This window comes from Haliotis rufescens, unplaced genomic scaffold, assembly GCF_023055435.1.
Source record: "Haliotis rufescens isolate VD_foot unplaced genomic scaffold, xgHalRufe1.0.p SCAF_6, whole genome shotgun sequence".
In the NCBI taxonomy this organism is placed as follows: Eukaryota; Metazoa; Mollusca; class Gastropoda; order Lepetellida; family Haliotidae; genus Haliotis; species Haliotis rufescens.
The window spans coordinates 16784773-16807970 of NW_025964334.1; the positions used below are offsets into that span (position 1 = coordinate 16784773).

The 23198-nt window shown below is 41.7% G+C and overlaps 1 protein-coding gene across 1 annotated transcript in view; it reads left to right on the forward strand.

Moving 5' to 3' along the window:
- The window catches only part of LOC124140566 (uncharacterized threonine-rich GPI-anchored glycoprotein PJ4664.02-like), a 50831-nt gene extending 29391 nt beyond the window's left edge, over window positions 1–21440 (forward strand). Inside the window, exons 2-11 of the mRNA XM_046508208.2 lie at window positions 317–4819; window positions 5002–5093; window positions 5774–5920; window positions 6189–10431; window positions 11483–11583; window positions 13289–13441; window positions 14941–15135; window positions 15957–16822; window positions 17910–18048; window positions 19511–21440. Of these exons, the coding sequence (XP_046364164.2) occupies window positions 317–4819; window positions 5002–5093; window positions 5774–5920; window positions 6189–10431; window positions 11483–11583; window positions 13289–13441; window positions 14941–15135; window positions 15957–16822; window positions 17910–18048; window positions 19511–20467 (11396 nt within the window). The 3' untranslated portion in view covers window positions 20468–21440. The remainder of the gene's footprint in view (window positions 1–316; window positions 4820–5001; window positions 5094–5773; window positions 5921–6188; window positions 10432–11482; window positions 11584–13288; window positions 13442–14940; window positions 15136–15956; window positions 16823–17909; window positions 18049–19510) is intronic.
- Window positions 21441–23198: the final 1758 nt, after the last annotated feature.

The following is a 23198-nucleotide window of genomic DNA, read 5'->3' on the forward strand; positions in this document are numbered from 1 at the left end:
AATGAAATATCTGTTAGACAAGAAGTTATTTTTTGGGTTAAAACCTTGGTTTTAATCTTCATTATAGCAACTAATATGCGGAAGCGAAACTTAAGCCATATTATACTTATATAACGAACACAAAATGCAATTTTTAATATTGAAACAATTTAATACACACAATGCTACATATTATTTATGTTATATATAATACTATAATATGTTTTTGTTTATTATGCCACTGACACAATCACAAACAATATGATTTAAATAACAGGTAATAATTATGTGTACTATTTGGTACAGTTTCGCTTCTAATATAACTGTTTACTTTCAGAAACAAGTCGATGGATTCACCAGTCAGGAACGCCTCCTTTGAAAGATTATCATGGATCACAATATACGTCATCGCACAACAGAGCATCACCGTATATAACTATGACGTCAGTTCCGGTTCAGACGCCATTCACCTCATCCGTATCATCCTCAATATCTACCACGACTTCTACCTCGGCAAATCAACCAATCGTGCCATCTACAACATATCACCAAGCAAGTGCAACAAAGGTGATCTCTCCGAGGTATTCATATAATCATACAAATTTAAGGACAACAGATCCCATAATCAGTGACTCAGCATCAGATTCGTCCACCCATACAGCACCTGCAATGCAATTTTCAGACGTCGCACAAACCAAGCTCCACCTCCAAAGCTCCATGGTTGCAGAGGAATATGGTATGGATACACTTGGCTCAAGTCAAGCTGCCAGTAGTGGAACTGTGAATACCGAAACAATGAATAATCTTTTCGAGACGTTCTTGGAAACTGTAGCAGACAGTTCGAAAGTAAAGAACCATCAGACACAAAAGTCTACATCTTCTGTATCAACGTTTGACATTTTAAGAGACTATAACTTCACAGCTTCACAGATAGCTGATTGGTTTGAGTCTGGCATCTCCAAGTCCAAGTCTAAATCAAACACTACATCAGCATCAGATAATTCTGCCCAAACTGACAAAGACATTATTGATCCCCAAAGTAATTCTGCACAAAGGTCTTTGCATACTTCTACATACTCCAAAGGTAGTGATGACATGCCTGGAACTCCTTTGTCATTACTCACAACCCCAACCAGCATTAGTAACACGATACAAAGTGCTGACAGTAGCAGATACTCGTCCAGCGACTTTATGTTCACAAATGTCGCGAGCATGGTCAAGAAAACCGATTCTATCAAATATTCATCAGCGTCAGATTTCTTAGTAACGTATTCTCTTATAAATGTATTCAAGGCGCATTCAGATGACGAGGGGGTCACACAAACGACCAAGGGAACCAATTTAGCAAACACTACGTCTCTGTTAGGTAATACATCACTTTCCCATACGACACAGAGAGAAAGTGTATCGCAAACTAGTGATTTGGACAAAAGTAAGGAGTCATATTTAGAAAGGGATCTTCAAAAGTCTTTACAGTCACCCCTATCGTCTTCAGCACCACCATCTACAGAAAATACAGAAGTTATAAAGACACTATCTCTTCGATCACAATTTATGAGTGAAACAAGCAGCCATAAATTGAGTACGAAATCATATGAGGATCCTGAGGAGAGGCCTGGGGAACAGACACCTTCTGTATCAGAGTTAAGTGAGAATCATGTCAGTGTTTCCAAAGTGCAGTCAGAAAATGCCAGGTCAGCGTTTTCATCCGAAACAGGGAGAAACATGCTATCAGTTACATCCTCGAGAACTCTATTTACTGATGCAACGAGAACCCAGAGCTCAGATATTTCATCTATGTCTCAAACAAGTGGTGCTGGCTTTCCAAACATCGTTACAGATCTGCGCGCTTCCTTTCAGCCAGATAAAGGTGATTTACAAACTGGATTACACAGTACAGACAGAACGACAAGGCTTTACAGGTCATCAGCTGTAGAAGAAACATCATGGACAAGCTTACCGCTTGAGTCTTCTGGCACTTTTATATATTCATCCAGCATGGCTCCTCCAAAAATTTCTCAAAATGTTTTGTCTACGAATCCAATATTACTTTCGTCAGAGTTAAGTCCCTTTCTCGAAGTTCCATCACCATCTCAATCACCATTACTATCCACAAGCATCAATATAGATCTTCCACTATATTTAGCTCCTCAGCGTGATAGCTCCCTTTCATCTCTGCTTAAAAACCTGGATAGCCACTCCGTATCACAACAATTGCTATCAGAGACCAGTAACAACATCAGTAGCTCTGTTGGAGTCTCAGTCTCTCAAGAAGATGCTTCTGTAATTTCAAGCTCTGGGAGTGCTATTGTAACGGATTCATGGAATCAACCCGTTGTTAAAATGAGTGAAATTGCATCATATTCCAGTGTGGGGATCGTCAGTGACATTAAACCATCTGCCAGTAATAAGAGAACATTTGCTAGTACCCTGTTGATTGATTACAAATCTATTTCAGCGAGTGACATGACAAGACAATTAAGTAATCAGCCTATTGGTGACAATGTCATTTTTACACGTCCTAGTGTTACATATTCCAGTGATCAGTCCGTTAAGATGTCAAGTAACATAGCTATATACCCCAGTCACCTGCCTGTCAGTGATATCAAAATGACTGCAAATGAAGTGGAATCATCTTCAAGTATAGTACCCAGTGATGTCAATACAGTATCAACAGTTGTTGTGACTACATCTTCCAGTGATCTGCCAATCGAAATCAGTACAACGACTGCAAGGACTTTCGAAGGTTATTCCAGTAATCCACTAGTCAGTGACATCACAGTGTCGTCATTGGTAGCACAATTACTTGCACCCACTTCAATGGAAATGCATTCATCTGAATTACATTCTAAATCAAATGCTGAACCATTCTTGCAAATGCCATCTATTTCCATAAACATCAAGACAAAACATTCCAAGAAGAAAGGTAGCAGTGGGGACATTCACAAAGATTCCCCTTCAGCTGTGTCTACAGCACACGGACACAGCACAACCTTTATAAGGAAAGAAGATACTCTTCAAACAAGTGTCAATCCATCAGTAGGTACCATGCATAACAGCATGTCTGCACCCGATTACACAGAGTCACGCAATGCTGCTGCTAAGTATATCAAGTCAAGCTCAAGTGCAACAACACCTAATGATTACAGTTCGACGGACACGGGAATAGATACAGTGGGTTCCAGTCTAGCTGACTCCAGACTTTCAGGGCACCAGTCAAATGGAATTGATCCCTTTCGCGCAACTACTACTTTCACTGACAATACTGACCCCAGTGCAACAGCCCCTCTGGATGCTGACATCATAGTCCCATATGCTGCCACTACTAGAACTGACAATACTGGCCACAGTGCAACAGCCCCTCGTGATGCTGACATCATCGTCCCATATGCTGCGACAATGAGGTACGCGCCAATCAGTAGAAATGAGTATATCCTTGGTGCAGAAAGTTCGTCTTTTTATACATCATCGCCTGTGGAAGATTATCAATCACTAAAGGCTCAGATTACCAAATCGAGCCGAACCATTGAGGATGCTGATGTTACGTTATATTCAATTGTTGATTCATCACACAACGTAAAACCCCAACCAGCCGTGACAGGATCTCAAGCCAGTATGTGGCCTGCAATATCTGACAGTGCAATTCCTAAACAGCCAGCTACTCAGTGGCTATCTTATGTCAATTCTGTCGGATCCAGCGGAGGTGGTGACCCGACCGTACACGAAATATACAGACTGACATCTGATATCGGTATGGATGTGTTGGATACCCAACAGCCGTCTTCCATCTATCAACATACAGATCAACCTGAATCAACCCAATTCTACCCAGAGGGAATGGCAGGTGAATCCATTAATTCAGCATTGCCTAATATAGGAATGCAATCTCATAGTGGTTCCATACCATTATCGACATCACTCAACCAAGGCTCCTCCAAAACTACTGCATCTGTGAAATCCAATGCTGACCTTCTCATGTCTACAGATATGATTGTTAGTAATTCAGACATGGACCAAATCATGGAACAATCGTTGATTCTAACAGTTAAACACGTTGCAGACAAGAAGGAACCTTTGAGTTCAGATGCTATTTCCGCAACAGTAACAATAGATTCAGAAGTATCTCAATTCCAAAGCAGATCTGACATGGCTTCACTGTTGCCAGAGGGCTTACCTTATGAAAGCGCTTCACCAGGTACCACTGGATATCATGACCAAGACTTTGGTTCGCGTCTCTATACTGAGAGTTACCGAATTACGTCATCTTCTGCTTTGGTGTTAGGTCAACCTCAGCACAGCACATCTTCAGGCCATATCAGAAGTACGACTCCTCTTCTCCACACAAGCAAAATTCTTGAGCCAATTGCTACTTCATCGCAATATATTAATTCAATTTCAGACACCTTCTTAAAGGAACATCCTTCCTCACAGATTAGTTATGATGCCATTGATACACCGGAATCCTTAGGATCTAATGTTGAAAGCAGTGATGTGCAAATTTTCACAACTGTAATGGAAAGAGAGATTCTCTCCACAAAGGATTTGTCTATATACACACCACATGCTTCCTCATTACCAATAAGGCCCACACAAAGTATCAGAGGGACTCAACTATTGTCAGAAATGAGCAGCAACAAATTAACCTCAACAATTATGAAGTCAATATTTCCAACAACATCAACATTAATGACATCATCAGCTAACCCACAACCAACTGTTGGTAATCCCACACAAGACCCTGAAACAGAATCACGAGAAAGTGACTTTATCCTAAAGTGGGTGTTCGATCCCAAGGGAGAAGATGTAACCTCTGCAGAATTCCTGGCTAAAGTAGTAAAAGGTAAATACTTGATGCTTTTTTCCCGTAGAAGAGGCAAAGTACTTCCTGTTATATCAAAACTATCATTGCAATCCAACTACAAGTGATCAAATAACGATGACATAGTTTTTTCAACTATCACTGGAAGTTTCACATGTCTTAATGTTGATTTCTTTCTCAAGTTAACATATTCATAATTTCAGGTCTTGAGCTGTCATACGAAAAGGGGTTAAAGCGTCAAGTGAATGTTAGGTTGCGAAGAGACACAGTAAGCACAAGTAACGTCAATGTACAGGTGAGTACATATTGCTATTGGAATATAATAATGCGTGACTTAAACGTTATGTAATGTCCAGTCCTTTACCTTAGTTTCGTAATGAAAATGAGACACAAAGAGAGATCATGAACAACAAGTTTGGACAGACTTGCCGTAAGATGATTTTTGTCACTGAAATAAAAGCTGAAGGACTGTGTCTAGGCTATACAAACTGTAACTTATTAAAATCCAGGTTAGACTTGGTCTTCAGAAAACCATGCTTGTCATAAGAGGTGACATTTCTTGTTGTAAGAGGCGACTGACGGGATCGGATGGTCAGGCTTGTTGACCTGGTTGATGTATGTCATCGTATCCCAATTGCATAGATCGCTGCTCATGATATCAATCACTTGATTGTCTGGTCCAAACTTGGTCATGTACAGACCGCTGTTATACAACTGAAACATTGCTGCGTGTGATGACATAAAGTCAAACATGTGACCGAACCTCACCACCTGATCCAATATAATTGCCTTTTACCACAAGCAATAGCGTTCTGTGGACCTATTCTATCCTGGGTTTCCTGATTGTTCAGACAGCAACAATGTTTTTATCCATAAATTTCTATTCCTATTCCTATCACAAACATATAAGTGTACTATATTTGTGATCATGTGGTGATGTGTGATATATATTTAAAATCAACTGTTTCTTTATAGATAAAGAGTACCAAACCTCGGTCGGACGGTAGTATGGAGATGGAGTTCACAGTCATCAGAAATGGACAAAAGGTTCTTGCCAAGGATGCAGAAGTTACCTTCAACAAAATATCCTCAGAAGAACTCAATCATTATACTGGAGTGAAGGTAGAATTTGTTTAGGCTACTGTTACATTCCATTACCACACAGTTACCTAGATTTTCATATCTCTCACAAATAGCTGTTCAAGTCTCATAATGTCTTCAAATACATTCTATTTCCAAGTGTGAGAGAAATCTGTGGGCAGCTACCAGTAAGAGAAATGTGAGAGCAATGTCGCATTACAAATCTATAATATGATCCACTAGATAATCGAGGATGTGTATTTATATGTGCTGAGATTCAGCATTTATCTCCAAATCTTTGCCTTTTCAGAGTCTTGGTATGATGGGGTTAACATCACTGCAACAAGAACAAGTCTTAGTTAATGATCTCTCTGCCTCTGGCAAAGAGGCCCAGCGAAAAAGTAACATTAACTCAAACACTAATGATGTTCCACAGCCTGGCACTTCTGCAAGGGATGCGATGGCGACTGTGGAAACAAAGGACAGTCGTGGAGATGTATTAATCCAGTCAAAGACTACTGAGATGCCGGAGAGAAGTCCTAGTGCAAAGCTTATAAGCATGGTTGCTGCAGCACATGCTACAACTGACACACAAGTCAGTGGTCATGTCATGACATCTATAGATAAATATCAAAGATCTGTATCCAGTGCCTTGTCAAATGATGTCATAATAGAAATGGTAATCATATCCAATCAAAGGCAGCCTGAGTTCTCAAAAGAAATGCAGTTAGTATCATCAACTGATATTAATAATGGATTCCAACAGAAGAGCATGGAGTCTAGTTTATCCACTACCAGGCATATTCACTCAAGTGTAACTCTGAGTGAAAGTTCATTGATGTCTGAGGATACAACATATTATTCCGTTTTAGAGCAAGTCACAACACCACTTGGATCAGAATTGCGACCATCTTCTGGAGAACCTTCCCAATCTTTAGATCATGATCACCAGGCTACAGTGTTTACACCTCTAGAAACCGAGAGACACACAAGCTTCCCTAATGCTGTTGCTGCTTGGGATGACAATCTGGTCACAACGTTTGATAATGAAAGATTACCGTCCACTCCCCTCTACAATGAATCACCCTTGTCAGGGATAGATGAATCAATGACCCCAGATGCGACAGTAAACGAACTGATTCCTAAAAACATCTCACTAACCAGTACTGAGCTATTTCTTACATTGGCCACAAATGATCCTCAACTGTCTTCTGATACAGCTAGTGTCAGATCATCTTACGAGCTATCATTTTCATCGTCACTTAATCACAAGTCTGCCACAGCATTTATCCAAGCAACACCAAAGATGACATCATCCCATAGGGTGCCGTTGAAGCCAATAACATATCTATCATCCAGTGTTTTAGACTCCCAGAATTATATACTGAAATCTGCATCCTCGTTGGCAACCCAATACTCTGAAGAAACGTCTCCCTCAGACATGATTGATGCTTTCCCATCATTTTCAACTGGCATGGATGCTTTTGCGTCATCAACAGGTAAAGTGTCGCTGTCTATCAACGTCGGAATGAGCTCCAAGATCAAGTCTGACCACATAGTAACAGAGAATCAGACAGAGACGTTATCCTCGTCCATGTCTTCTGATTATGGATTTGACACATTATTTGACGCCTCTGGGCATAAGTTGGAGACATTTGTATCTCATACATCCTCTTCCACATATATGAATATAACACGGTTCTCTCCAGCAAACAGAAGCAATGCAACGAGAACGGATTCATCTTCACCAGGACAGCAATCGCCTTTCGATACAAGGACGGACTCTGAAGACATGTCTTCATTTCCATCCGTGTTTGAAGATTTATTTAGTGCTGACTCGTCAAACGTTGCAATATCATCTTCCGTCACTGGTGTAACTCCTACATATGAGATGGGTGAATCAGCATTAAACTCATTGAGTGAATCAGTAGCAAACGCATTAGAACCAGACACGTTGCAGTTTTCATCAAATGATGTCCTCGCATCTTATTCTACAGGTCTAGCTATAAATCCAACATCAGGTGCATTTACGAATGAATGGAGTTCAAGAACAGGATCTATAGACTCAAATATACATGGAACAGAAACCATGCATATTACTGGAACCATGTTGCCTTCAAGTCGACTGAAATTCTCTATGAAAGCTTCCATGTTGTCTCCAGTAGACTCTCAGCGCACACTTTCACAGATGTCATCGAGTATGTACACTGATGACGCTGCATCTGTCTCAGTCATAGCATCAATGTCACAAGGAACAGCTTCATTGCAAAAAGAAACATCATCAACTTCACGTATATTCGTTGATGCCTTTAGCTTAATTACAGCACCAACTCCAGTTGAGACAGCTTTCTCTACACCAGTCAGTAGCACAAAAGGTGCTATTCCCAGTACTGTATCATCACCTCCTGATTTGAAGATCTCACTATCAAGCAAGCCAAACATTCTATTACATTCCACTTCATCATCCGAAGAATCGTCTCCGATATTACCCCTTGAAACATATCGAGTATCAAGTGTGGATGTATCAGAACCACCGCCCATCCTGTTGTCTGGTGAAGAAGAGTCATCTGGGTATATCATATCCTCTAAATCTTTCACACATGTACCAATGACAACCTCGCGTGCAACTCCCACAATATATGGAACGAATGTCAGATATTCCTCGTTTCAAAAGTTGTCATCAATAACGTCTGCAGTGTCTAGTTTACCAGCCATGGATTCCGTAACAGATATCTCATCTTTTGAATCCTCAATAATGTCGATCATGTCGTCTACCAAAACAATGACTTCTTCCTCAGTGTGGACAGTGTTATCGGTATCTACTTCACCTTTAACAAACACTAAAATATTTCCCTCTTTGTCAACACTGGCCCTGTCCACTGAGGAGTCATCATCTATATCTACAATATCCTCGTCTACTGAAGGGTCATCGCCTATATCTACAACGTTCCCATCTACAGAAGGGTCTCCGTCTTTATCTGCAATGACCCCGTCTACTGAGGCGTCATCGTCTTTGTCAACAATATCCCTGTCTACTGAAAGGTCATCGTCTTTATCAACAATATCCCTGTCTACTGAAAGGTCATCGCCTATATCTACAACGTTCCCATCTACAGAAGGGTCTCCGTCTTTATCTGCAATGACCCCGTCTACTGAGGCGTCATCGTCTTTGTCAACAATATCCCTGTCTGCTGAAAGGTCATCGTCTTTATCAACAATATCCCTGTCTACTGAAAGGTCATCGTCTTTGTCAACAATATCCCTGTCTACTGAAAGGTCATCGCCTATATCTACAACGTTCCCATCTACAGAAGGGTCTCCGTCTTTATCTGCAATGACCCCGTCTACTGAGGCGTCCTCGTCTTTGTCAACAATATCCCTGTCTGCTGAGGAGTCATCGTCTTTATCAACAATATCCCTGTCTACCGAAGAATCATCGTCTTTATTTACAATGTCCCCGTCCTCTGAGAAGTCATCGTCTCCTACATTTCTCCTGTCTCGTGAAGGATCTTTAGTTTCATCTCCAGCGCTACTCTCTACAGAAAGGTCATCATCCACAACAATCTTTCTACCTCCATCTCGAACACCTTATTATGAACATTCTTCATCAATGTCAACAAACTCGGACATTAATTCCTCTCCTGTGTATCCAACAGTGACTTTATATTCACACGAGTTGACACAATCGTCATCTACAGCAACACTTCGACCTACAAAGGCCTCATCTGCCTTAGAAGCATCACTTTCTGAACATAACACGGGTTCACAGCCCTCGTCTAAATCAGTTCTTCCTTCGATTCTGATTGCAATATCTTCATGGCCTTCATCTCCAGGAGGTCCTTCAGCTTCAGCCACAACAGCTCTTCCAATCAACCCATCAACTCCAGAAATGATTTCAGCTCCAACCACAACAGCTCCTCCCATCAACCCATCAACTCCAGAAAACATATCACCTACAATAACAACAGCTCTTCCCATCAATCCATCAACTCCAGGAGAAACTGTAGTTTCAGCCACAGCTCTTCCTATCAAATCATCAACTCCGGGAAAACCTTCAGTTTTACCCACAAGTCACCCCGTCAACCCATCAACTCCAGGGCTTTCAGTTTTAGCCACAACAACTCTTCAACTAAACTCATCATCTACAGGAGAAACTTTGGTTTTAGCCACAACAGCTCTTCCCATCAACCCATCAACTACAGGGGGACGTTCAACTTTCGCCACAACAACTCTTTTCATTAACCCACCATCTTCAAGAGAACCTTTCACTTCAACCACAATAACCCTTTCCACCAACCCATCTTCATCGCCACCAACAATTCCTACATCTGAGCCAACCATGTCTACAATGCCAAGTTCGGTTCAACAACCAGACCCTGAATCTTCAACCATCCCTGTTTTCTCTACCGCTCACCCTGACTCATCTTCACCACCCCCCACAACTACTCGTCCTGCAAACGGCCCCCCTGTTGATACATTGATGCTGCTAATTATGAACATAGGCCTTGATGTCAACATATCGAGCACACAGTTCAGCCGCCAGCTGGAGAAAGGTATGGTTCTTACCTAATTGAATCTATATACATAGAATCTTACTCGAGTGTCCTTAATATCAAATATATATACACGAGCCGATAGACGTTACAAACTCCGTGGCTTGAGGTTGAATGTTAAAATGTTGTTGACGAGTATTGGTATATGTGATAGAAAAAGACATAAAGTGGGATTAAATTATCATCCAAATTAATTTTTCCAATTTTCCCAGTTTGTAAACAGTAATAAACAGTGACTTCAGTACATCTATCCAGCTTCAGTGAGAGAGACATCAGTGACGTCATTTGATTGAGGTGTCATCTGCAAAATCATTGGGATGCAGTGTCATTGAAGTGATATCTCCAAGGAGACATGGCTTGATCTCACAACACTTTGTCATTGTGTCCTGCGGAAGCCAGTTTTTGAATGATAAATCGCCTTTAATGAATAAATGATAATGTATATGGAAAGAGAGATCATCTCATGTATGTGGACGGTAGGATGGCCTCGTGCTTAAAGCGTTCGCTCGTCACGCCGAAGCCCCGCATGGTGATGTGTAGCTCATTTCTGGTGTCCTCCGACGTGATATTACTGGAATATTGCTAACAGCGGCGTAAAACCAAACTCATTCACCCTCTTGTATGTATGATTTCGCATTCAGATAATGTCCCCAGTGCCCCAAGCTGGTTAGAATGGAGACCAGTCAGATAATGTGACCGTGTCATCATATCCTTGTGGCATGGATCATACTTTCGGTCACTAGTTTGCCTGGTGCAGACTCGATTTTCAACAAGCCACCGATATAGCTCCAATATTGCTGACAGCGGCGTTTAACAACATTCTCTCACTAACTTACATTGATGATAGCTTCAGAATATATGCCTTGATACATAATTGCGGATTTGAGTTTCTGCGCACCAATGATCATGATTCGAGATTTATCAACACACCATCCGTAGCCCAGGGTTTCTCTGAAGTAAACACTTCTGGCTTTTCTCACACATTAAGCTCTCCAGTTAAAACTGAATACTGCTAAAAGCGACTTCAACACAACCCACTCACTCATTCCAGATCTGGCCGAGTTGTATGAAACTGCCCTCAAACAGCGGAGAAGACGAGATGTTACAGAGCGGCTGGACAGATACAGGCGTCAGAGTGGCGTTAACGCTCAGGTATACATCGTGTACATTCTGGAGACAAATGTTTATTATTTGGAGTTATTCAGACATTCGTCTTTAGTGTTTATTCAAAAGAGGCGTTTGATATAGGATTAACGGAGCTTACGTGTGAAACATCGCCGGTCCAATTCAATTTCAGCGCCGACATGTTTGTTTAGTCACATTCCTGCAAAGCGACCCTATTTGATTTAGAAGTGATGATGTAGAAATGTTCAAGTTTTTAATTCATGTCGACATGTCGAATGCCTAAAATAGCATGACACTTGAGATACTTCTGTCCAAGACAATAATATGATGTGTGATTTGCAAAAAGCAGATGTTTGTATTCATTCGAGGAATATCAGATCCTGATTCAAGGAAGTAGTGTTTTTACTCTTCTCTTGATTGTTTCTTTTAATGAGCCCTTTTGGAGACTTTTGACTCGTCAAACGAAAGGTCCTATTATTGTGTGAATATTCATAATCAGAACATGAAACATTTTCAAATCGTATATCTTAGTGTGAGATAAATAAATGACATTCAGTGATATGGTTCTAATGTATTGATTAGTCCAGTTGATCACGAATATACAATAAACTTGTTGATTTTACAGCCGTGAAGTACCCTGTGTATGTTAGACGGACACCTGAGAAAAGCAGATTTGAAAGTGATTTTTCGTTCATTTTTTACCTTTGTTCACTTAAGAATTGACGACAATATTTAAAAAAAAAGGTGAGCACACTGTTAATACGCCTAGCGTAGCGGATATACGCAAAGTGTACACAACGGTGTATACGATTATAACTCCATTATCGCAAAACATTGAAGTCAATTGAATTAACTATTAAAAGAGTGTCAGGTACAACGCAGTCACCGCGAGCTCACCACCTCGATCGTTAGCTGTAATTTCCTCGACATTGTGTCAGTAGTCCGACACGAGTTACCTCCCATGCTACCATTTCTCGTCAGGCAATTCAATATTAACATAGAGAAACATGTACTTGAGGTCTCTTCCACCTACATAACGCCATGTAGTAGTGAGATGTTACCCAGTATCACCCAGTTGAAATACATGCAAAATTATTGAATATGGATATTAAGTGTGAACATTTAATATCACAACAAAGAGACTTGTTTTCAAACAAGTAATGTTTAATCATAGCAGGAGAACAACAAATGCGAAATTAGATGCACAAGCCCGACGCCCTCATGTTTTTGCTAACGCTGGCTCGTCGTCTTTCACTGTGAAACAGAAAATGAGAACAAACAAGATTTTATTGTAAAAATGAACTTTGTCTGATATATATGTATGATGTATATAATAATAATGTTGAACTCGTCGTTAAACCAAATTTCACCTCACCAAATTCCCTTCAGCGCAAATCTACAAGTAACATAGCTCTGCGCAGCATGTTAATCACCTAATTAGTAAAATTACGTCACATTTGAATAACCTCTGCTTTTTTTTAATTACCTCGCATACCACTATTGAGTGTTGATGTATATCCATGTAATAACTACTTTTATTTCCCATAGGGTTATGAAATACCGAGTTTATAAAAATCGTTTGTACCCTGGTTCAAATGTCACTTAACGCGCACAAGTGCATTATGTACGTCATCCGGACGGCATTGTTAGGTGAGGCGATGTCTATACATGCCACGATTTACATAGTTTTCAGTAATTTCAGCAATTAATGAACACAACACCTCCGTTTCAGGTGGTTTCGAATGAAAGAGATCCGGGTGATGATTTCAAGGTGACGACGACGTTTGCCGTGAGTGATGGTGGCGACTTCGTGACGGCCGACGTCGCTGTCCCCGTCTACAACAGGATGTCCCAAGAACAGATCTCTACCGCTCTCGCCCATTCCGTACGTCAACGTTGTTACGGGTCATCAACATACAAAAATTGATATTTTAATTTTCATGTTACGAGCTGAAAGGGCTCTTAAAATCCCAACATCCAGTCAGTAGCAGATGTGGCAAATTTAGAGTTACGGGCATCATAAAGAGTGCACACAAGTTACAAGGAATTAGTTCAGTGACATATTTGTAGGAGACGATCTTGTTACCGCCATTGGACTCGTATGTTCTTTTGTTTGCTTCTTTGACTCCGCACTCAGCAATACCCCAGGTAAATGTATGTGAATCAGAGCTGTTAATTATCGAGTCTGAGCCAGACAAGCCAGTGATTGACATCATGAGCATCTATCTACGCAACTTGGGTATGACATGCATCAACAAAGTCACCAAGCCTTACACACCGATCCTGTTAGTCCCCTCTTTGGGGTTGCTGAAGACCCCTGTTTAAGACCAATTCCAGCCCGGATATCCACGGGTCATATATTTAGTGAAGATTACGGTATCAAAAGAACAATTCTAACCCGGATATGGTTATACGAAGTATTCACGTTGTCAGTGACCTGACAAGCAAGTTCCGTCACGTCAAACGTTATGACGTCATGATGTCTGTACAGGCGGGGAGCTGTCTTATAAGGTAGCTAGTTTAGTACGGTTGAGACAGAGGTCCAGATTAAATATATTGAAGCAGGCGTTACGTCTCTTGCTGTCAGGATAATAACACTCAAGATCGAGGACACGTCTACGTGTACATGTATATTGCCTGTATCTACATGTACCAACGATGTCAACGCATTGCTTCAAATAGGTATCCTCACAAACTTGGAAAAAACCTCGTAATTCATTCCGATTGGTTACTGGTGGCTGATGACTAGTTTAACCATTTTAGTTGTATCTCCAGTGTTTAAAATCTTTTTTGCTGACGGACGGTCAGTTTTGAAACGTTGCACGCCCGATGGTCGGGCTATTATTGCGTTCCCTAAATTACCTAAGCATGCTAGTTTTAATCTAATATAAGAGGTAAATGAAATGTGAATGTTCAACACATTTTTCAGTCACTTCCGCGTATGTTGATTTCTGTCCTAATACTATTTTTATGTTTACCCTTTTATGACTTGTGTTCGTTAGCAATTCGCTGTGCAGAGTTGCGTCCCTTTGGCACGCCAGAAAGCTATGATTGTGGCTTCGAATCCCGGTTCGCCCCGATTATGTTTCTAGGTTTGTCAGCACCATACCCGTGCTCGTGGGTTTCACCGAAGTGGTAAACGTCTGAGACCTGCATCACTTCGGGCTTTCCTCCCACATTAAGCTGACACGTCGTGATATAACTGGAATACTGTCAAATGCGGCGTTAAACCAACTCACTCACTCACTGTGTTCGTTAGTCTAGACAATTCTGGGCAGGCAACATTTTATCTGGTCTGGTAGCTTTGACTGAAATTTTGGTGAATTTTATACACTGATATCTCAAAAGACAAACCTCATTTACCAATGAATGTGTTACTTCCAGGTGCTTGAGCCAATCACGGCCGCCCAGACATCTAGTAGACCCCAACTTGAAGACAAGAATGACACTAGCTACATTTTGATCCTCTGCATCGTGATTCCTGTAACGCTACTGATCCTTGCCGTCTTGTTCCTTGTTACCCGGATGAGGCGAAGACGAAGGGCTAACGCAGTTGGGGACCTCCCGCCTCGATATCAGGTATGTTTGGCCCGACACAACAGACAGTTTACAAGCTCACGAAAGAAATCATTGATATATCCTCGTTATAAGTTATATGCACGTGATTGGGGGTTCTGGTTTGATATTTCAATCACATATAATGAAGGCGTACAACAATCTGCTTCTGCTACTGCCATGTTGGTTAATCAAAAACTAGAAATTCACTAGAAATGAGCACTTATCATAACGTCATCCGTCTTTTAGATTAAACGTTGTTACAAAACAACCTGTGTTATGAAACCATGGGACTCGGACACATCAGTCAGATGACCGACAGTTTTAAACACGATTACACTTTCTTAGTAAAGTTATTTTAGCGGGGTCCCATTCGGGATGGGAAACCACACACTCATCTAAACGTCAGCACAGAATCTCTGCCCCCCCCCCCCCCCGGTCGGGTAGCCTAGTGGTTAAAGCGTTCGCTCGTCACGCCAAAGACCCGGGTTCGATTCCTGACATGGGTACAATGTGTGAAGCCCATTTCTGGTGTCCCATGCCGTGATATTGCTGGAATATTGCTAAAAGCAGCGTAAAACCATACTCACTCACTCATACACTCCACGATATGGAAGTCCGACAACTGGTAGTATATATTACTTACTTTGTGTACCCATCCCTGGACTCCACCCAAACAAAGCACAATAATTTGTACTTTACAAAATAAATGCAATCCTAAATACAACATATGTTACATTTGATCATGTTCTAAAACTCATTGTCTATTCACAGTTTAAACATGCCTCAAAGATGATTACTATTATTATGCCTCTAAGATGAACTACGTTCTAATGTTATTATAGAGAGGAGAAACCCTTGAGGATCACAATCTAACGGTTGACGTCGAAAAGGGGGAAATTGTGGACAAGACCCCAGCCAGCACTCCATGCCTTACCCCCCGGTCGAACTCCTCCACCTCGAAGAAGGTGCCCTTGCTGGGTGGTGTGTGTGTGCTGCCCGGTGTTGGCGATGGGGACGGACTGCGGAGGCAGGACTCGGACAAGTACCGGGAACTCACGGAGACGGACTACTCCGAGCAAGTGCTCCTGGCCGACCAGGAGAAGGGCTCACACAGAAGCCTCATCCTCAGAGAGAAGGAACTCCTGGAGAAGCTTGGGGTTCATGAAATTCAGAAGGAAGTAGATTCCTGTGATGAACAAACCTTGGAACTACCCCGGAGAACCAGATCCAAAAAGGGGAAAGGGAAGGCTGCGTCCTCCCAGTATAACACCGTGGGAAGTGAATGTCCTCTTCTCCCTTCGTCCGGTTCCATGACAACGGTCAGCTCTATTGACAGTGGTGACCACACCGATGCATCTGACGAATTCACTGTTATTATACCAAAGACAAAATCTCCTAAGATTGACGCCAAAAACCAAAAGGAATCTATCTCTACTCAAGGTTCGGCATCAGATGATGCAGCTGCTTCTATGACTAAAGTTTCGGAATTTCTGTCAACGTCTGTGGTACAGGCTTCAGAAGCTGAGCCGTTGAACGTCTGTCCTGAGACGCGTTCCGTGGACACACAGACATCAAAGGATGCCAGCCTCACGAGTGACACTGATAGTAGCCCGGATGAGAAAGGAGAGACATCGAAGATGAGAGACAATCAAGGATGTCAACCTGGAACAGAGTCCAAGCAGGTTCAAACGCCGTGGGTACATAAAATGTAAGATATTGCTCTTCCATATCACATTCTAGTCTAGTGGTATGTATGTATGTTTCTATGTATGTATGTATGTATGTATGTATGTATGTATGTATGTGTGTGTGTGTGTGTGTGTGTGTGTGTGTGTGTGTGTGTGTGTGTGTGTGTGTGTGTCTGTGTGTGTGTGTGTGTGTCTGTGTGTTTGTGTTTATGTGTGCGTATGTGTCTGTGTGTCTGTGTGTGTGTGTGTGTGTCTGTGTGTGTGTGTCTGTGTGTTTGTGTTTATGTGTGCGTGCGTTCGTGCGTGCGTGTGTGTATGTATGCATGCATGTATGTGCAGGCAAGTCGGATATACCGAACTCAAATTCGGTCAACCAGTCAAATTCTGTATTAAAAATATCCACCGAAACAGATTCTATTCAAAAAGACAAAATGATGGTGAAAGAAAAATCAGCGATGACCCCAGGTGTTTCCGAAAAGGGTTATCATTTCCCGCCCAACGGTGATAGAGATAGTGATTCATGAACGCATTCTTATGATATATTCAGCAATATCTTATGGTATTTTCAGCATTTATCAGAATCATATTGCATTGTGTCCGTGTTTACTGCTGATATAACCACTCTTGTGAATAGCCATTAATTATTTAATGCCCTTCCTTCTAATGGAATCTTCCCACCTGTAAGTTAGTATCGATCGTAGCCTGCATCTCCACCAGCGCTAAGGTGCTGTTGGTATACTGGCCTGTCTGCTTTATTCATTATCTTACGAATGGACTAAGGTGAGAGACGTTTGATGGTCAACTGACCGCCATTAAACAACCTTGTTGATACAGTATTCTAGCATCTGGCTTTTGGGTATAAGTTTAGTTACGCGTGCATTCTTCTCTCAAGCTCACCAACACTGTAGCTTATGAATGACTGTTTTAGGTGAACAGCCGTTATGTATCTACAAACGTGCTGACCTTTACAATATCAAGGCAACAGAAGCCAGAACGTCACACATCATGAATTATCAACATGCCCAATTACAGGATGTTACGTGGTAAGGGGTTAGGCTGAAGGTTGTTAGGCTCTTGTTCCTTTACTGTTCTTCTCTCCTCCACCAGACGTGAGACACATGACATCTTCATTGATGACGACGATCTCAGCTGTCCAAACTCCCCCGTCAACACTCGGCTCAGCATCAGTGCCGGGTCTGGAGAAACATCCAAGTTCATCTTTCCCGAGACGCTGACTATACATAAGGTAGGATGCGGTTAAGATCTATTTACCAACAGCACATTAACGTGAGTGAGTGAGTGAATGTGGTTTTACGCTGCTTTTAGCAATATTCCAGCAATATCACGGCGGGCGACACCAGAAATGGCTTCACACATTGTACCCATGTGGGGAATCGAACCCAGGTCTTCGGCGTGACGAGCGAACGTTTTACCCACTAGGCTGCCCCACCGCCCCCATTAATCTGATCTGGCCATCGTGGTGGGTGAGTGAGTGAATGAATGTACGTTAGCGTGTTTGTTTCTTTGTTTAACACCGCACTCAGCAATATTCCGGCTTTATGATGGCGGTATGTAAATAATCGTGTTCGGACCAGACTACCCAGTGATTGGCATCATAAGAATCGATCTATGCCATTGGGATAGGATGACATACGTCAACCAAGTCAGCTAGCCTGATCACCCGATCCCGTTAGTCGCCTCTTACAAGCTTGGGTTTCCATATAACCCGGTTCTTCTCAGGTCCCAATGTAAAATAAAATAAAATAGTTAACATAAAATGTTTCTAGCTGTGTCAGCACCATACCAGTGCTCAATACCCCTCATGGGTTTCACCACTGTGGTAAACATCTGAGACCTGCATCACTTTAGGCTTTCTTCTCACATTAAACTGACATGCTGGGATGTGACCGAAACGGCGTTAACCCCAAGTCACTCATTCACTATCACATCACTATAAGAATAGTATGTAAATCAATCCGACCAGGCAAACTAATAGTTGGTGGAATCGAGAAGTTTGTCACATAATCAACCAGGTCATGATCCCACATACTAATCCCCATGTATCCAGTTGAGTCATCCACTTACCACTAGCATACTGCACTGGAGACCAGCAGAACAGTTTTTAATAAAAAGTTAAACAAGATGGCATAAAGTACACTTTAGTTCAAATTATTTGGGAACATGTCTCTGGACACAGTCTGTTCATGGTGTACATATAGGTACCTTTATGCTTGATACATAAAATGACAATGGCAAATTTGATATTAGAAGTTGACGGATGACAAAGTAGAAACAATCGTTTGAACTGTATAGGCGGCCGTTGTCCACGGTAAAGGGAGCTATACTAAAACAGTTAATAAGAATTTGTTATCCATAAATTGTGTCTATTTTGCCTTTATAGTGAAAATAGTCATTAGACATGTATTCTGTCATCAGCTCCCTCATAGAGCCTGAAGATAATGATTATCGTTATGTTCTTTTGAAGGAGCTTTAATTGTACTTAAGACTTTGAAAATCTTTTTTATAATCGCCTTTCGTATATTTTTTTCTTTCGTCGCCAAACACTTTACTACATTACAGGTGTGCATACCGTGAAGCACCAGCATGTCATATGTATGGTTATTCCTTTAAAATTATCTTTTGATAAGACTAGTCTCATGTATTCTATTATTTCGTCTTAAACCTTTCTTCACCAATTCCTGTTTCAGCGTGAAGAGGAAGCCAGGCGTGCCCAGGCCCAGCAGCTGATGGTGGAGGCGGTGCAGCAGAGGAGGAACCTGACAGAACACGCCGAACAGGACCTTAACTCTCCCTCCATCAGTTCGCTGGAGTCTGACAGTGACGTGACCATCAACTCAGATCAGCTTTCTCTGGAAGACGATAGTCTAGAGGACGCCATTCTAGCTCTGGGTCCGTTACAAATAGCCCAACAAACGGAGATGACAACAACGTGGAGTAGGAAATCTAGTGGCGTTACATACGTTGGTAGTGAATCTGGTGAATCATCTAAAGAATACAGGCAGATTTATCCCGCACAAGGCTGTGTTATAGACGCCGATCATGTTGTGGAATCATCGCAGCCTGAACCGAGGACTAGTGCACACAAGTACACTCACGATAGTTCATCGAAACACTCACACGCAGCACATATAGAACAGGAAGCAATATCTGAAGAGGAAGAAGCTGTGAGGAAGACAGAGGAGACCACACAACGAGCTCAACAACTTCTGAATCAGACTCATGCACTTGGATTCGCTCTTGCCCCAATTGGGGAAGCGCAATCAGACTTTACTTCGGCTTTGATGGAACGTATAAGGGAAGAAGTAAAGAACTCTGGGACATCTGTTTCTGGTTCCAAGCCTTCTAGTTCAAAGAATCCTGAAATGCCTGTTCCGCGACCTCGTATGGGTCATTCAGGAGGTTCCTCTGGCAAACACAAGCATGATTACCCAAAGCCATCAGAGCCACCCGTACCACGTGGTCCAGGTTCCTCTCGGGCTGCTCCCAGATCTTCCAGAGCACGAACTAGTGACAGCACGGCAGCATTGTTGGAACGTGTGAGGGGGGAGCTTCAAAGATTGGACTCTTCACAGTCGGACAGTGACTCCGAAGCAGCTGACGATGTGCCTTCAAAGATGCCGAAGCATCAAACCCGTCGCTTATAGTGCCATCCTTACTCGCAAGATGGTGTCCATTACGCAGTCTTTCAATTCATCTGTATATATTCATTTAAATGTGTGTCATGTTTTCCGGATCAGTGTATACAGAATAATCATATTCCGTTGCCATGACAATCAGACTTGATATAAAAGGAAAAAATGGACCTTTGTGTGACTTATGTGTGTTTTTTAACATTTCCTTTGATGAATCATATTCTGTCTTTCTGAAGTGGTCATTTTATGTATGGGCTACCAGGCCGGTTACATTCCCGATACAAATGTTGGACAATGGGGAATAGTACAGTGCGTGTTGGCCATTGTCACGTTAAAGAATGCATGTCTCGCGTAACAGTGACTGGTGATAAATGAACTCTGAATTAATGAACACGTTCCGAATTATGTTCGGTGATGATGTGTGTGAATAAGGTGTGATGGTGTTCTCGTTCAAGTGGCAAGTCAAGCAACTATACTGACCGAAAGCTGATGTGTGACGTTGCAGTGTATTACTACTAATATATATATACTTTATAAGGTACAAGGTCGACATTATGCGGTTATTACAACCAAACAGGGTCTCTTAAAGTGCCAACAAAAAATCTATCTGTTTTCATATTGCATTGAGACAGTGTATCAAGTGTTACATCTCGGCTTCATGCAAAGAACGAAACACTTCCAGTTACCTGAAGCCACTGCCATATGCCTATTGTTGCTGCTCTTATAACACGTATACACATGACCAGAGCTTTAACATTATTTATCAACAAGCCGTAACAGGGCTGTAGACCTGCAAAGCTGTAAACCTGACGTGTTGTTTCCGGTTGGAAAGGACCACTTAGAAACTTGACCAATGAAATACATTGTGTGATAAATAAATATATTATATTACGTTGTAAATAACATATCTTGTGTGATAAACATGAATTATTTATTTTGTCACAAATGCATTTGATAAAGAACAATAAACTATTTTTCGAAATGACTTTGGTCTTGGGTTTATGATTCACTTCTTTGCTTCATTTTTTGAGCTCCGAATCCCAGATTCGCTCCGTGTATTAGCCTTTCATTAGCCTGCATATTTCACAGGACGGTGGCATGATCGATATTTCCATTATCTGTACATGCGCATGTTAGCAGGTCTGAATTTTGACTGGTCAGTTAAAGCGATAGGATATTTCTTCATTGTTGAGAAACAGTACCATATGACGACACTGGTTGTTCTTGTAAAAAAATGATAACATTCTGCCATCTGAACAACAGGCTAACTTAGTCCGAGTGTGTAGATTTGTTCTTACGTCAGATGTGTAATATACAGAATAACCTGCTCGATACTGGAGTGTCCGGTTTATCTGTCACGCGTGAATAAAAACCACAAAAGCCGTTTCTATAAGCAGAGTCCATTGTAAGATTCCGACTATACCATGAGCATGTATTTATGAATCACTATAACATAGAACTGATACCAGGTGAACGTATCCTGCCCCACCGGTGGCAACCGCCACAAACACATGCAAAGTCAAGTCCATTGCGGGGCAGTGATGCGAGATCACTTAATAAAGTGAAGGGCAAAAGAAAGTATACCGAATTTTCTAACTGACAATTGAAAGAACTGTTGTTAAATGTCATTATGTATATTTAACCATCACGCATCCCTGCAACAGTTTGTAAAAAGTAATTTGTGGCTGGAAAATTGTGTGTAAACATGAATTGGTTCAATGAAGACTGGGGAAAGAAATGAACTTGCAACAACATGATCCCTACCAGGTTTGAAATGTTGTAAATGTGTGCCAAAAAAGTCATAGTGACTGATTTTCAAAGATAATAATATATCTAAGATACCCATCAGCAAATGTGCATTATGCGGAAAGAAAATTAAAAGTTAAACTTCAAATTATATTCTAAAAATTAAAACAATGTAGAAGTATTCTTTAAGTGCTGACTGAGCGCCAGTGATCGTTCATGTCTTGGATATAATATGCCTAACTTAAGATATTTTCAGGACCGCCTCCTTGGTCTAGTGGTAGAGCGTCCGCCCGGAGAGCGAAAGGTCCGGGGTTCGATTCCCGGCCACGTCATACCAAAAGACGTTAAAAGATGGTACTTGTTGTTACCCTGTCTGGCGCTCGGCATTAAGGGGCTAAATCAAGGACTGGTCGGCTCGGAGTCAGTATACTGTGTCTGAGTGGGGTATTCATGTTAAACTGCGGCATGGTATCTCAGTGAGCTGGCACTATAAATCGGCATCAGTCCAAACAGCCACACACACACACGTACATGCACGTCGCTATATGGGTGCAATAATCTTGGACGCGACGTTAAACCCCGTTTCACCTCACCTCACCTAAGATATTTTCAATTGAAAATGATTTTCTTTTGCTCCTAAGTTTATGAACTACATGCCTCATAAACTGCCGTGCAAAAGAAAGCATACACCCATGTTTAGTAGTGGCTAAAAGTGAAACAAACAAGCAATGGCTGCCCCATAGTGATGTATTTGATACGGGTGTCATAGGCGATATTACATGTATCATATCAATGAGTAACAGGTGACGTGCACATGGACGTCTCAATGAGTGAGTGAGTGAGTGAGTATGGTTTTACGCCGCTTTTAGCAATATTCCAGCAATATCACGGCGGGGGACACCAGAAATGGGCTTCACACATTGTACCCATGTCGGGAATCGAACCCGGGTCTTCGGCGTGACGAGCGAACGCTTTAACCACTAGGCTACCCGACCGC